The following is a 15941-nucleotide window of genomic DNA, read 5'->3' as shown; positions in this document are numbered from 1 at the left end:
TAATGAAAAGTTAGAAAACACATAGAGAAATGATGAGCCTAGGAAGAGAGTCAGAAGACATAACAGAAAGATTCCCCAAGAAGAATCTGAAAGATACAACATAACAAGTGTTTTAAATTATTAAAAGAGATTTTTTTAAGGACTAAATATCATAATAAAAGACTGAGACTATTAAAAGAACAGGTGAATTTGAAGAATAACCAAAAAGAATACCTAGAAATAAAAAATATAATTATTAAAATCAATGGCTCAGTTTATGCCTTAAAAACTGATTAGATACAACTAAACAAAGAATTAATGAACCGAAATATAAAACTAAGGAAATTAGAGTATACTGCTGAGAAATAAAAATAAAAAATTAACGTGCTGTGATTATTCATAGTTGATCATATTGTAAAGAGAAGTACTCATACTAATGTGATATACTCAGTTATGAAATAGAATAGTTGACCAGATTTTTCACACAGTTGGGTTTATGCAGCAAATGTCACTGCGTTAGAAAAATCTCAAACAAAATGGATGATTGCTAATACACTGCACATTAATAACATTCTTCAAACTGTGTAACAAAGAGGTAAGCAACAAACCAAGGCTTGAGTACAAAGATTACTGGCATTCTTGATTACATCTGGCTCATCTTGGTTTGCCAGCCAAAGATAAGAGATAGGTTGTTGTTTTTTGGGTTTTTTTTTTTAATCATAAATTTTCATTAATATGTGTGCATGTAAGTTAATATAAAATGTTAGTACTTTTTTCTTGAGACAAAACTGTGCTCCATAAACCCAGATGTTAACTAATCTTCACAGGGAAGTACTGCAGGATCAAATCTATAAATTGGTTTTCTAATTTCTAACTTAGTAAAAATTACTTTGATCTGCTTCTGATAGCTGTCCTGACTTATTTGTTGGATACATTTGTTTTTTATGATGACATCAAATTGAACTTGTTTATTAGTTGTTGTTGCTTTAACTAAGGAACCAAAGTGGCAGGCAACTGGAAAATCAACCAATATCAAATGACTGTATCTTATAAAAGCAGGAGAAGAATGTAAAATAGCAATGCTGAATTTTAGGAAAATCTAAATTATTTTAAAAGTGAGATAGGTAATTTTATACTCAAGCAAGTGAGAACAACTACAATAATACATTATATAATAAAGATGTTTATAAAACTGGTTGACATATTACCATTGTTCACTGTCTAGGTAGGAAATAGTTGTGGAGCTGGAGCCAATTATTGGTTGGATTTTTAAATGGGTGAAAACCAATTCCAGGTTCTGACCTCCTCTTCTGTAATAAGCACAGACATTAAAATGAAACCACACAGCCTTTTTACTATTTATTCTAAGAATATTCTGTTATTCTTCAGAGGAAGAAACTGCTCCTGATGGTGCTGTTGCAGAATACAGAAGAGAAAAGCAAAAGTATGAAGCTCTGAGGAAGCAGCAGGCAAAGAAGGGAACTTCTCGGGAAGACCAGGTAACTTCATAAGCCTAAATCCATATGTAATGCATTGCCTTTTAATTGTTTTCAGGTATTGCTAATGAAGCCTAATTTGATTATATGTCGGAAAAACACTACCTCTTAAAAATGAAAAAAGATATATTCATATAGGGTGGGGTGACAAGGACCTTGGCCACTCATGTTCTTTCCAGGCATTGTAGGCAAAAAGCCTAAAACTTTCAGGTTTCAATCTGTACTCCCAGTATCAAGCCCAGAAACCTTATATTTTGTTTGTTTGTTTGAAATTCAAATAACTTTTATTTAAATTGACCAGGAACCTTATAAAGCCACATATTCTCAGATAGCCAGGTAGAACCTTTGTCTAAGTAAATATTATGAAATGGAGAAGTGAGGATTATAAATGATGAAGAGATCTCTTCTAGCACAGCATCTCACATGCTGACTAGCCAGTTCTGCTCGAAATTATATACTGCCTGTAAATAAAGCATTCGGTCCACTAGTTGACTTTTATTGTAAATAATATTACAGGACTCTGCTTACTTCAAATAATTTCTGAATTATTATTAACTAATAAAAAAATAATTAGAAATAATAATAAAAAGAGATAGCTCAACAATCTGAAAGTCAGTTTTATACACCATTCAACACCTGGCATTTGATAAATCTCTTCAGCAGCCATTCATGTTGAAAAACTATGGGGAAGACCAAAATCATTTATTTTTGGTGCTTCCATAAATATCTATTTGAGAACATGCCATTTTAGGTATATAAATAAAACAGGCAAAATAAAAGTTAAAAAAAAAGCCCAAGTCTATGTGGATAAATTAATATAATCAGGCTACATTGTAAATGACACCTAATTACTGGTAAAGAAGGATCATACATCAAGTACTTAGCATGAAATTAATCATAGGGAAAGTTCTACAAAAAGTCAGGTACAGGAAATTATAATTATAGAGAACGAATTTGAGCAATTTTCAAAAGAAATGGCACTTCAAATGAAATTAAGAAAAGTACATTATTAACTTGTTTTCATGGAGTCACAATGAGTAGCAACTACAGTCAATATACTACCAAAGATACCCTAAGGATCACTGTCATTCATGCACTCTGCTTTTTTGCTTCCTAGCAAATTATTATTAAGAACTGTGTACTAATCAGTGTATTTGGGGGTAAACAAGGTGGACATATATCTGTCCTCTCTGAGCTATTAGGAAAAAGAGCCAGTTAAGTAATACCAATAAAAGAGAGTGAGCATTATGACAGGTTAAGTACAGGGAACTATGTAAATGTCTAACAGTAGGACCTAACATGGCCTAAGAATCTAGGAAGACCTCCCTGAGAAAATGATTGGTCAGTTGAACTGTGAAGGTTGAATAGGAGAAAGGTAGCCAGGCAAAAGGAAGAATATATGAAAAATATTGGATCTCTTTGCAAAGAACTATATGTATGACTAACATAAACTAAGAGAAAGATGAGGCTAGAGAGGTAAGCAGAAGCCAACTTATGAAAGGTATTTTTGAGCCATATTAAGAAATTTACATTTACCCTAATGGCAGTGGAGAGCCACTGAAAGAAGGAAGTGATATGATCTCAGATGCAGTTTAGTAAGATCCCTCCAACCTGGCTGCAGTATAGAGAGTATACTGAACCAGGACAGGACCAGATGTGCAGAGGCCAGCTAAAGAGACTCTTCTGTATAGATACACATGCACAAAGTCTGCAAAGGCAGGGCCTCTTCAAATCAGTTTTCTCCTGCTAGAAGGCTCTCACCATGCTGAAAAGCCATGCTATAAGTAGTTGGCCATTCATTCCTTCAGCAAAAACCAGAAGACTAACTCCCCTGTAGATGCCAAACAGAAATGTCCCTATGCAGATCCTATCTTCTTTTATTTTATTTTATTTTATTTCATTTATTTACTTAGAACAGGAGCAAGCAAGAGAGAAAACATGAGCAGGGAGGAAGGGCAGAGGGAGAGGGAGAAGCAGACTCCCTGCTGAGTAGGGAGCCCAAAGCAGGCCTCTATCTCAGGACCCTGGGATCATGATCTGAACTGAAGGCAGACACTTAACTGACTGAGCCACCCAGGTGCCCCCAAATCCTATCTTCTTTAGTGTATGTTGTGCCCCATTATTTTCGTGATGTTTGCTTTTCTGCCTAGTGTCTTCCCTTGACTTTAGGGTGCAGCAGAGAAAGTCCAATCTTGAATACAAGAGAAGCTAAGAACGGCCAGGAGGATGTTTTTTGTTTGTTACAGTCCCCCTTCTCTGAGCAAATGCTAGTAGCAGGTTAATTGGCTCTAAAAACAGACTGCCTTGCCATTTTCAACTCAAGGAAAAAGATCCAGGTCTAGCGTAATTTTCTAGGAAGCTTTTAAATTTGATTCCACTAAGAAGTCTCCTTTGTTTTCATTTTTCTTTATGCCTTTAGAAAAGACACTTCCAAGTATACAAAGGTCCACCATTAAAAACTGATGAGGCTGGGGTGCCTGGGTGGCTCAGTCTGTTAGGCACATGATTCCAGGGTCCTGGGATCAAGCCCCTCATTAGGCTCACTGCTCAGCAGGGAGTCTGCTTCTTCCTCCCACCCCCCCACTCCCCCTGCTCATGCTCTCGCACTCTCTCTCTCTCAAATAAATAAAACCTTAAAAAAAATTGACAGGATTTACTTTAAGCTATAGATATAGAAACATGCATATGCAGATATATTTTATATAATACGCATATAGATATATAAGCTCATACACATATACACAAAAACACCTAAAAAGCCTTGAAGGATATTTACCAAAATGTCAACAATTGTTATTCCTAGGTGGGAAAATAGGTATTTCTGTTTTGCTTCTGCTTGTTTTCTAGTATCTCTAAATTAAACTTTTTCTTATTATAAAGCAAATACAATAAAAGTTTGTAAACACAATGTTTTTTTTTAATGAATGAGGTTTAAAAACAAAGAATGCGTTCTTTTATCTGTTAACACTGCTTGAAGAGCTTAATCGTTTAATTACTACTCTGGAAACAGATAAAATATCTAAACCCTAGTGCACTAGGCAGCCCTCAGAATGCCTATGAGGATATTCTGTAGGAATTTATAGTGTTTCCCCAAAACTCATCTCATTCACCAGCTATGTCAGTGTGTATATTTTCATCTGTTGTCCATGTGGGCATTACATTTTGCAGAACTTATAAAGCATATAAGGTACTTACACTGTCGTTTTTAGCAATAACTGCCTTTGATTCTTGCACCACCTGTCTTTACTGAGCTTAAGTTCTAGACCACCAATATCTACTTAATTTTTTTCATGAACTATGGTCTTAATGGTATTTCCTAGATAAATTAGAGAGCCTAGAAATTTACTGTGACTCCTTATTATACTTGTTATTCACATACTGAATTATTATACCTCTTTTTCCTTAAGAAATATGAAGATTTTGGGGCACCTGGGTGACACAGCAGTTAAGCGTCTGCCTTCGGCTCAGGGCGTGATCCCGGCATTATGGGATCGAGCCCCACATCAGGCTCCTCTGCTATGAGCCTGCTTCTTCCTCTCCCACTCCCCCTGCTTGTGTTCCCTCTCTCGCTGGCTGTCTCTATCTCTGTCGAATAAATAAAAATAAAAAATCTTAAAAAAAAAAAAGAAATATGAAGATTTTAGTACTGAATTCAATATGTCAGTATCTTAATTAGACATTTGATTGTTTAGACAGGTATTACTTCACCCCATTTCACAATTACATACTTTTTTAAACAGTAGGATAAAAAAAATTTTCCAACTTTTGTTCTCTGCTCAAATTCTGGAGTCAACTGTTAAGTTACAGCCAGGGGACAACATGATTACAAAATTGTAGGCACTTGTTGTTTGTTACCCACAAAGGACACGGGAGACAAACAAAAATCAGAGAAATGGCCCCTTTTTTATTAAACCTACTGAATCATGGTATTTATGTGCCACTTCTTTTACTTAACAATAGAATATAATACTTCATGAATATAATTTTTAATAATAGTATAATGACATAGTCACTGCTTTTTCACAAATTTATCTAGTTCATTATTGATAGACATTTTAACATGTTTCTACTCCTCACTTGTATGAGTACTGCTGCTGCGTACGTCTTTTGCCTAAGCCATTTTCTGTGTTTCACATAATTTTTCTTCATGGAGTCCCAGGATTGAAGTGATTCAATCAAAGGGAATGATCATCTTAAAGTTTCTGACAAATATCAATAGCTTTCTAAAAATATCATTCCCATTTATCCATCTTCCAGCAGTTAATGTGTTCATTCATTTTACCTTCCTTAACAATGAACTTTTTAAGTTTTTTGGAAATTTGTTCAGTGACAAATAGTGTTTGTTATTGGTGTTTTATTTTTAATTTCACATATTTTAGTAAAGTACATCCTTTCCTTATGGACATTAAAAATTAGCCATTAACAAGCATGCATTTTATTGTTTAAGCATCTTTTATATAAGCAAATTTATGTTCCCCAAATCAGAAAACAGTCACATATGTCTGAGGGAAAATGTCAGTGCAAATGCAAACAGGGCATGTGTCAAGGTCACTGTTGCAGTTTTGTTATTTTCCTTCAAAATTAAAAATTAAAGTGCTTTACGTGTTAGTAAGTGTTTCACATTTTATTTTCTACCAAACTTCAGTGTCTCTTGTAAAATTATATTTATCCTTACCAGAAAACTTAGCAATGTAATTGTATTCCAGACCCTGGCACTGCTGAACCAGTTTAAATCTAAACTCACTCAAGCAATTGCTGAAACTCCTGAGAATGACATTTCTGAAGCAGAAGTAGAAGATGATGAAGGATGGTAAGGGTTTTAATTCCTCTGTATTAATCATGAACAAACAGGCTCAGGGCAGAGACACTATTAGGACATTCCCACTACCTCGTCCTCTTTTTTTTTCAGACTTCACCTTTCATCATACCCTTGTCATTATAGGGCCTCAGCTCCTTTTGACTTCATTTCACTTGAGTAAGCATTTATTGAGTGCTTGGTGTGTTCCCAGTATTATGCTAGCCAGCGGAAATATACAAGAAATATGTGATACTCTCCCTGTCCTAAATAACTTTCTAATATTGTGAAAAAGATAAGATTCACATTAAACAGCTAGAAAGCAGCCTCAAAAGATTCTAAATCATTAATTTTTTACACTTTCCCACAAACATTTTAGGACTCAGTAATACATTTCATAATCCTACTAAGTTCCTCTTAAAATTTATGACCTACAGGATCCTAGCAATTCATACACAGTCTACTTATTTTTTCTTTGGCTATTTTTCAGCTTTTTAAGACACTGATAAGAAATAAAGGAATTAATGACTCGTACATGTCCTATCCTTAGCACTTTATCGTATAATGGCAAAAAGAAAAAAAAAAAAAAGGAATAAGAATTGTGCTTTCCCTTATCACACTCCTCTGTCCTCCAGTTGACTTCACATGTAGTATATTAGGACTCCCCACACCTAACTGCCCTCACCTCCCACTCCACCCTGGCTCAAGCACATTGCTGCAAGCAAGCCAGTGGGTCACCCCCCACATATGACTCACCCTCTGGAGCCTCTGAACTGTCACATGTGCCATTACCCCAACCCAGAATCATAGCCTCACTCCTCTCTGCCAGACAGCATCTCTCTCCTATTTCAAAACTGCTCAACACTCCCATCCTCCAGGAAACCAGTCAGCAAGATTTGTTGAGCACTCACAAATCTAGAGGGTGGAGGAAAGAAGGCTGGGACACACATTTAAAAAGACATAAAAACACTTATTAAGAAAACATTTAAGCAAGTAAGAGTCTACAGCTATATATAACTTTAATCAAAAGGGCTAAGGGGATGATTATTTGAATGGAATCAATCCTACCTCCCCTAGGACCCCCTAAGTACTTATGTATTTCTCAATATATAGTTTCTGTATGATATAGGTTATGTTTGGGTTTTTTTTTTTTAACCCTGAGACTTTTTAAATTGGTTTCTATTACTTATGTGTATTTGTTTATACTTAAATTCAAAGTTGCTTAAAGGCAGAAGCTGGCTTCTCCCACTGTCCTGTGCCAAAGGGGAAGGCTCAGTGAGTGTTGATTGACCCATAGAGATAAATGCACATTACACAGAAGAACTTTCTGTTTTTTATATGACTGGACAGGTTTAGTTTTATTTTGGATTCCTTGAATGTCTCAAAATATCTTTCAAATGTTTTGGGTTCAGCCACCACACAAAAAAATGTTTTGCCAAGTCCTCTTCCCCTTATTTTTGAATCCATATGCATTTTTTAAGGAAACATGATCCATGTGTTTCTGATTCATTTACACTTAACTCATCAAGATGGTGTTTTGTGAGAGCAGTTTGATGCCCAATAAGTTTTTTTAACCTTTTTATAAGCCATTTAAGTCCTTTTTTATTGAACAGGAAAGTCACCAACAAATTTAAACCCAGAAGTTTCATTTGAAACTCATAACCCGCAGGATTCAAATTTACTTTTAACTTGGCAACACCATTTAACTTCCCAAGGTTCTTCCTAGCCACTTAGTTCAGTATTCCCTCATTGTGAATTCCTCACTAGCTTCAGATGTCAATTAGTGTTTTTAAAATTGTCATCCTTGCTTTTGTTGTGATTTCACAGTACAATCTATGTTCTAACATCCTCATTAGAAAGTAAACAAATAGAAAAACTTTACCAGATGGTAAAATCACTGGTCAATGACGTTGACCACTTCTCCATCTGGGGAACAAAAATAAGTGGTAAAGGAAGGGTAAATAAGTTAAAGACACCGTTACCAGGTCTTCAGGGGATTCACTTCTACCTTCAATTGCAGTCTCCTTCACAGAAAGTCAGAACTGTAAACTATGTACCTGCACATTTTTCGTATTTGTTTTATTTGACATCTAATAAAATACCTTTCGTGTTCAAGGCACTAAACAGAATCATACAGCATACATGGGACCCTTTTTACTGCACTACAGACTATTGAAATTCTGTAACCTGATAAGCAACAATGTCCTTTCTGTTCATAAATACACCCGTTCAACTTTATCAGGTCTCTGGTGATTTAGATCATCTCTCATAAAGTATATTCCACTCAGAAAAGAAGTCTTGTATTCAAAATGATTTATGGCAAATATTATAAGTGCATGGCATGTGCATGTGTGTTATGCATAAATTACATGGTTACCAGACTATTTTGTAGGTCACGGTTACCGCTTTTCTAAGAAGTGAAAGTCAGCCAGTGCTGTACTACACTGTCAGGGTCTGTTATCTGAGGTAAAATGATTGCTTCTCAGACATTTTTATGTGTCCGCATGAGTGACCACACATTGAGGGATCATTTTCATTTTCTGTCAAGATAGAAACCATTACCAATTTGTTATGTTTTCTTTTACTTGGCAAACTGTTCTATTCGCATTTTTGGCTGAGCTGCTGTATTGGCATGGTATACAACAGACATTTGGGTACCATTCAGCAGCATTCTACTTTTTATAAAAAAAAAAAAAAAAGTGGGGGGGGAGAGAAAGAAAAGAAATATGATTCTATTGTAAACACTGTATACGGTGTTTGATAATTATTCCCAGATTTCACTGTCTAACAAGGCATTTAAAGAAGTGTTATTAGTCGATCTAAGCTGAAATGTGTGATAGAAATTTTTCACTCAAAATTATTAGGATTCTTCCTTTGTTGGGATATATGCTGCCAATATTTGGTGGCAGTGATGGCTCCCAGATTCCAGTGTAGCAGCTAAAGTAGCCTCTTTGCCACTACATTCCTTCATCCCACAGCATCGCACTCTTATAGCTATAGAATCCTTCTTCAAGCATGGATTTTATAAAACCGATTAGATACATGGCAGGAATCATCAGCCAACAGATTCATATGACCATGTGGACGAAGTCCATATGCCATTTTGGGTTTAGTTAGATAAAGCTTGGTTAGCTCCCAAAAAAGTTTGAGAGAGCTGTGTCTGACAAGATAATAGAGAGACATAGCAAAGAAAGCCACCTGCTCCTACAGAACAAAATCAGCATTCCAAGGAGAGGAGAAAAATTAAATCTGTGAGAGTAAAGTGTGATTTTGTGAACAATTAACTATTGACTACTAAGTTCCATTAAATCTAAGAGTAACCTAATACTTTATAACAAATATACATGATAAAATAATAAACAATATAAAGTCTCTCTGCTTTGCTCCCTCCTTCTCTTCTCATCTCTCTCCCCTCTACCACTTTCCATAACACATATAGTACTCAGTATCATAAGAATTAGAGAAACACTAACAATTCAATGGTTGCCTCACGTAAATATTTTAATAATTATTTTTATTATATAAAGAAAAGATGTTCACTATAGCAAAATCAGAATACAGACCCCTTAAAGAAAGTAAATAAAAATCACCTGTGATCCCAGACTCAACAATAAATAATATTAATGTATACCCTTCCAGATATTTTTATGCATAATTTATTTTTCACAGAAATGAGATCATAAAATGCTATAATCTTATAACTTGCTTTTCTCCCCTCAGCAATATACAGTAAGTACTTTCCCTTCCCATACATAATTTTATGATTAATTTTTCTATTTTTGTATTATGGCCACATAGTATGCCATTATATGATAAACCACAGTTTACTTGATCAGCCCTTTGTTGTTGGATATTTAGGCTCTTTCCAGTTTTTATTATTATATACAACACTGTAATGAACATCCATGTGTCTTCATCATTGCCAGTTTTCTCCAGATTAATTCCAAAGCTGGAATTTCTTAGTCAGTGGGTATGCATATTAGGTTTCTGCTAAATATTTTCAAGTGGCCCTCCCAAAATGTCATTCCAGTTTATACTCCCATGTAAATATCATTTTTATGACTTGCTTTTAGGGCTGTTAGAATCTCAAGAATTAATTAAGGTACTTTGCAGTACTTAGTGAAAGAGAATAACATTTTAGAAAAAATGCTTTGCCCTTGTGAAGTTTTAAAAAAATACAAACACAGTCTGCCTTGCTTCTGTTTTTAATAAAACTGGTGCAGATTTCATCATGACTCCTCAGCATCCTCAGATCTAAGTGGTTTTGTTCTTGGTTCTGAAAAATTCTCCTTCTAAGATAATCTTACAGGTTAGAACTTTTGGATCTAGATTCTTTTTTGTTTATTTTTGTTTTTCAGTTTTATTACTGCACCTTGACTTACATTAAAAATCAGTTTGTCCATCAGTCACAATTTGTTTGTGCTAGAGACTGGAGTTCAAGAACCAAGATTTAGCATGAAGTAGTTTTCAAGTGTTCCTCTGGAATTAGCATAGCATAGAAGTAACAAGTACCGATTGTCTGAGTATCCAAAACTGAGAAAATTTAACAATGCAGATGTAAAGGTAATTACTGACAGGCCCATTCAGAGATCTTTATAAGATACCATTGAAGGACATAGCTTCATCTCATTGGCAAAGCTTTAAACACCTTTTATATATAAAACATACTGTAATTTGTATATGGTTTAGTCATGTATTGAGTAAAGGATACAATAACTACAAATGAATATTTTAATTATAGTCTCCACTTCATTCAGTCGGGACTTTGCCAGGCATGGGTAATAAGTAAGTGTAGACAAACCCAAATACGGTATAAGGACAGATGCTGTGAGAATAGGGAAAGTTTGCATTAGCCAAGGGAGAGATCTTCTTTACCCCTTAGCATTAGCTAGGGCAGCAGGTCTCAAAAATTTTGTCTCTGGATTCCTTTATACTCTCAAAAATTAATGAGGACTTCAAAGAGCTTTTATTTGTATGGAATATATCTGTTAATATTTACCTTACTAGAAATTAAAACTAAAAAATTAAAATCACTAAAAATAATAATGAACCTTTTTCATGTTAACATAAATAAAATTTTTACAAAGAACCATTGTATTTTCATAGGAGAAAATCTAGTAAGAAGAGTGGCATTGATTTACCTTTTTTTTTTTTATTTACCTTTTTTACATATCTCCAGTGTTGAGCAGCTGGATTCTCGTATCTCCTTCTGCACTCTGTTTTGATCCCACACATCATGTATTTTCTGAAGAATTCCACTGTACATTCACAGGATAAGAATGAAAAAGGCAAATAATGTTTTAGTATTCATACTAAAATACTTGACATTGGAGACACGGAGAACCCCAAGTCACACTTTGAGAACTGGTAGACTAAGCATCTTTAGTCATTGTGTCATTGTTTCATGATGATTCCTTTTTGTTAGATATAATAACCCAATCTATAGGTCCTGGGAAGCTTTATTCAACTTCCCAGTTTGTGATCCTTGTTTTCAAGCAGTACCAAAGTAATGCTTTCTGAATTAAATGTGCCCAACCTCTTGGTCTAGATCTGCTTACAACATAACTCTTACCATGCCCATAGCAATTCCTAACTGACCCTTAGCTGTTTTTTTTTTTTTTTCTTTTTCAGAAATGTTTTGTAATAGACCTTATTTCTTTAGACCAGTTTTAGATTCACAGCAAAAGTGAGCAGAAAGTATAGAGTTCCTGTATTCCCCTGCCTCCCCTCCCACCCCTACATACAGGCATCTCAGCTATCAATATCCCACACCAGAAAGGTACATTTGTTACAAATGATGAACCTACATTCACACATCATAATCTCTCAAAGGCCACATTAGGGATCACTGTTGGTGATATATATTCTGTGGGTTTGGACAAATGTGTAATGACATGTATCCACCATTTTAATACCATGAAGAATAGTTTCACTGCCCTAAAAATTCTCTATGTTCTGCCTATTCATTTCTCACTTTCCAGCTAATGCTGGCAACTACACATGATTTTACTGTGTGCATAGTTTTGCCTTTTCCAGAATGTCATATAGTTGGAATCACAGAGTATGTAGCTTTTTCTGGTTGGCTGCTTTCACTTAGTAATATGCGTGTAAGATTCCTCTACATCCTTTCATGGTTTCGTAGCTCTTTTTTTAGTGCTGAATAATATTCCATTGTCTGTATGTAGCACAGTTTACTTACGCACTCACCTACTAAAGGGCATCTCAGTTGCTTCCAAGTTTTGGCAGTTATGAATAAAGCTGCTGTAAACATCCATGTGTAAGTTTTTGTGTGGACATAGTTTTGGGGTAAATACCAAGGAGCATGTTTAAATTTTGTAAGAAACCGCCAAACTATCATTCGAAGTGGCTTGACCATTTTGCATTCCCACTGCAATGAATGAGAGTTCCACTTCCTTACTGGCATTTGGTGTTCTCAGTGTTTTGGATTTTAACCATTCTGATAGTGTGGAGTGGTATTTCATTGTTATTTTAATTTGCAATTCCTCAGTGACCTATGATGTTGATCATCTTTTCACATGCTATTTGCCATCTATTTACTTAGGTGAGGTGTCTGCTAAGGTTTTTTGCTCACGTTTTAATCAGGTTGTTCATTTTCTTATTTAAAGTTCTTTGTATATTCAGGTGTGTCTTTTGTAAATATTTTCTCCCAGTCTGTGGCTTGTCTTCTCATTTTCTGGACATTGTTTTTCACAGAGCAGTTTTTAATTTCAGTGAAGTTAGCTTATCCATTGTTTGTGTTGCATCTAATAGCCAAGGTCATCTAGGTTTTCTTCTATGTTATTTTCCAGGAGTTTTACGCTTTTGCATGTTGCATTTAAGTCTATGATCCATTTTTTAATTGAAGTATAATTAACATACAGTGTTTTACTAGTTTCAGGTGTATGACATTAATTCAACAGTTCTCTACATTACTCAACCATGATAAATGTAGTCACCATCTGTCACCATACAATATTATTGACTATATTCCCTGTGCCATACTTTTCATCTCTGTGACTTATTTACTTTGGTCTGTGATCCATTTTGAATTATTTTTTGTGAAATCTGTAAGGTCTGTGCCTAGATTTCTTTTTATTTTTATTTATTTTTTGCTTGTGGACTGTTTACATTTTCACAGACTTTTTGGTGTTAGCAAGTCTGCAGAGTTACTTTAATGTGCAATCTCATCATTTCTTTTAGAACTGCCTGTTAAGTATATTTTTACCCAATTATCAATTACTCAGATCAGTGAGATTATACAAAATACCTGACAGAGTAGAAGTCACTTATACTTGTCTTTAGGTATACATACTTTTTAGGCTTTTTGATCATATTCTATTACTGGTAGTAGGAGATAAAGGTGGCTCTGAATCCTTCCAATTCAGTCTTGAAGCAGATATTTGCATGTGCTATATTTCACGTACCCTGCTAAGACCTTAATGCTGTTTTCCCTCATTTAACCCTCTGAGGGCTCATAGGTCAGAGACCAGCTATGGGGGATTTGTTTCTTACAACTCCATGAGATAATTGGGGTTAGTCCCATTCTATAAATGAGGAAACTTTGACCCAGAAAAGTAGGTTATTTGCCCAGAATCACACAGTAATAAACGGTGAGGCTCTTGGTCACACTTAAGACCCCATGCTGCTTCCAGAACAGTGATTTCAACATAAAGTAATAATTAATACAGTGAAGGGGGGAAAATCAACTTGACTTTCAAAGACCTTTGATTCTAAATCATAATATCTGTCTTCTGGAGCTGGTTACAGCATATATCATCCATTCCATGTTTGGAATACTTTCTACATTCCTTTAAAGAAATGCACCACCACAGGTGCCTGGGTGGCTCAGTTGGTTAAGCATCTGCCTTTGGCTCAGGTCATGATCCTGGAGTGCCGGGATCTAGAATGAATCCTGTATCGGCCTCCCTGATCAGTGGGCAGTCTGCTTCTCCCTCTGCCCTTCACCCCGCTTGTGCTCTCTCTCGCTCTCTCTCAAATAAATAAATAAAATCTTAAAAAAAGGAAAGAAAAGAAATGCACCACCATAGAGGCTCTTTGTAATCCTACATATTGAATTATCTTTTAATTATACTCAAGCTGTTCAATCAGACTGCCTGAGCAAGCAAGCTCTATTGCAAGCCTCAATTTCTTCACCTGTAAAGTGGAGATAACAATATCTACCTCAGGATTATTATTAGAATTAAATGAGAAAATTCATGTAAAGCAGTTATAAAGTTACAAAATGCCTGACTCTAAGGAAATGCTCAGGAAATATTAGGTGTGAGAAAAGGAGGGACCATGCATAGGAATGGGGTAATATTGGTAAGGCTTAACAAATTACTAAAGCAGAACAAAATAAGCATTCAAAATTAAATTGACAAATTGTTATATAGTTGTCTTGATGTAATAATATCAAAGAAAAATAATACATAAAGAAAAGGCAAATGTTAATTTACCTCAGTTATGTTGTCTGTGACCTAGGAGGAATGTAGATAAATTCATTAAATTTGCTAGTTGCACTCGATGGTTCTATTTTAAAATCTCTTGAGAAAAGGAGAAAAGTATTGTAAAGCAGGTTCTTAGCTGAATCCAGATTATAAAATCCTAAGGCTTCCAGAGTATAGCTAATGTAAATTTAGCATTCCAAGAAAGAAGTGTGGACAAGACTACCTTTTCTATGCCGGGAATATACAATCATAGATTATGGACTTGGACTCTCTCCAAAATCTATCTTTTTTTTTCTTTTTTCTTTCCTTTCCTTTTTTTTTTTTTAGCTGACAGCATTTTGAAACAGAAAAAGGCCCTGTAGGCATAAGTAGTTCATTTTTATTGGAAAGAAAATTTAAGGAACCAAGGTCCTTGGGATATTAAGCACAATGTAGTAAAAAAGTTATTTCACAATGGGAGTTACAGATAGCAGCCAAGCCAGACAAAATGAAAGTCGCCATTGTACACAGGCAATCAAGAAAATATGAACAAAACTTCTATTACTTTAACCATATCTGAAGGTTAAATGATGCTTAAAGTGGGATAGAAAAACCCAAATACTAACATTCCAGGTGAAATTTAGTGAAAGAAGGTACATAATTTGTATGTAGTTGCTTATATTTCTATAAAAATAATTTTAATTTGTATCATTTTCTTTCATAGAGTTATCAGATGAAATTAATACAAATTTTTTCAAATAACCTAATTGTGTTTATAGTGAATATAAAAAACACTGAAAAAGGACAGGAAAGAAAAAATCAATAGTAATTTCATACCCCACAGAATCGTCATTAATGCTTCTGTCCATATATACATACACACACACACACACAACACACACACACACTTTTCTCAAGAATGGAAAAATTTGTCCAATTTTTCATTGTAAGTCTTTCATGAGTGAATAATCCAACAGTTATATATTTTGTTAAGTCCACTGTTACTTCCTTAAGTTAAAGGAAGTGAAACTGCTGAGTCAAATATGTTTTTTAAAATTTTAACAAGGAATAATTTACATATAAGAAGCTGCATAGTTCTTATTTGTTTGCTCTGATTAGTTTTAAAAATTGTATACACCTGAGAAACAAACTGAGGGCTTCAGAGGGGAGGGGGGTGGGGGAATGGGATAGGCTGGTGATGGGTAGTAAGGAGGGCACGGATTGCATGGTGCACTGGGTGTTATA

The 15941-nt window shown here is 34.9% G+C and overlaps 1 protein-coding gene and 1 long non-coding RNA gene across 2 annotated transcripts in view; one reads left to right on the top strand and one right to left on the bottom strand.

Moving 5' to 3' along the window:
• LOC121100716 overlaps positions 1-15941 on the bottom strand; it is a 97182-nt gene that overhangs the window by 47459 nt on the left and 33782 nt on the right. The window contains exon 2 of the long non-coding RNA XR_005832481.1: positions 11431-11528. This is a non-coding gene — a long non-coding RNA (uncharacterized LOC121100716). The remainder of the gene's footprint in view (positions 1-11430; positions 11529-15941) is intronic.
• The window catches only part of CWC27 (CWC27 spliceosome associated cyclophilin), a 180347-nt gene that overhangs the window by 145921 nt on the left and 18485 nt on the right, over positions 1-15941 (top strand). The window contains exons 12-13 of the mRNA XM_040622232.1: positions 1369-1478; positions 6182-6285. Coding sequence (XP_040478166.1) covers positions 1369-1478; positions 6182-6285 — 214 coding nt within the window. The remainder of the gene's footprint in view (positions 1-1368; positions 1479-6181; positions 6286-15941) is intronic.

The sequence above is a fragment of the Ursus maritimus genome, unplaced genomic scaffold (assembly GCF_017311325.1).
Source record: "Ursus maritimus isolate PB19 unplaced genomic scaffold, ASM1731132v1 scaffold_5, whole genome shotgun sequence".
Lineage (NCBI taxonomy): Eukaryota > Metazoa > Chordata > Mammalia > Carnivora > Ursidae > Ursus > Ursus maritimus.
The sequence above is the reverse complement of the archived record's forward strand: the minus strand, read 5'-3'. Positions and strand labels throughout refer to the sequence as shown.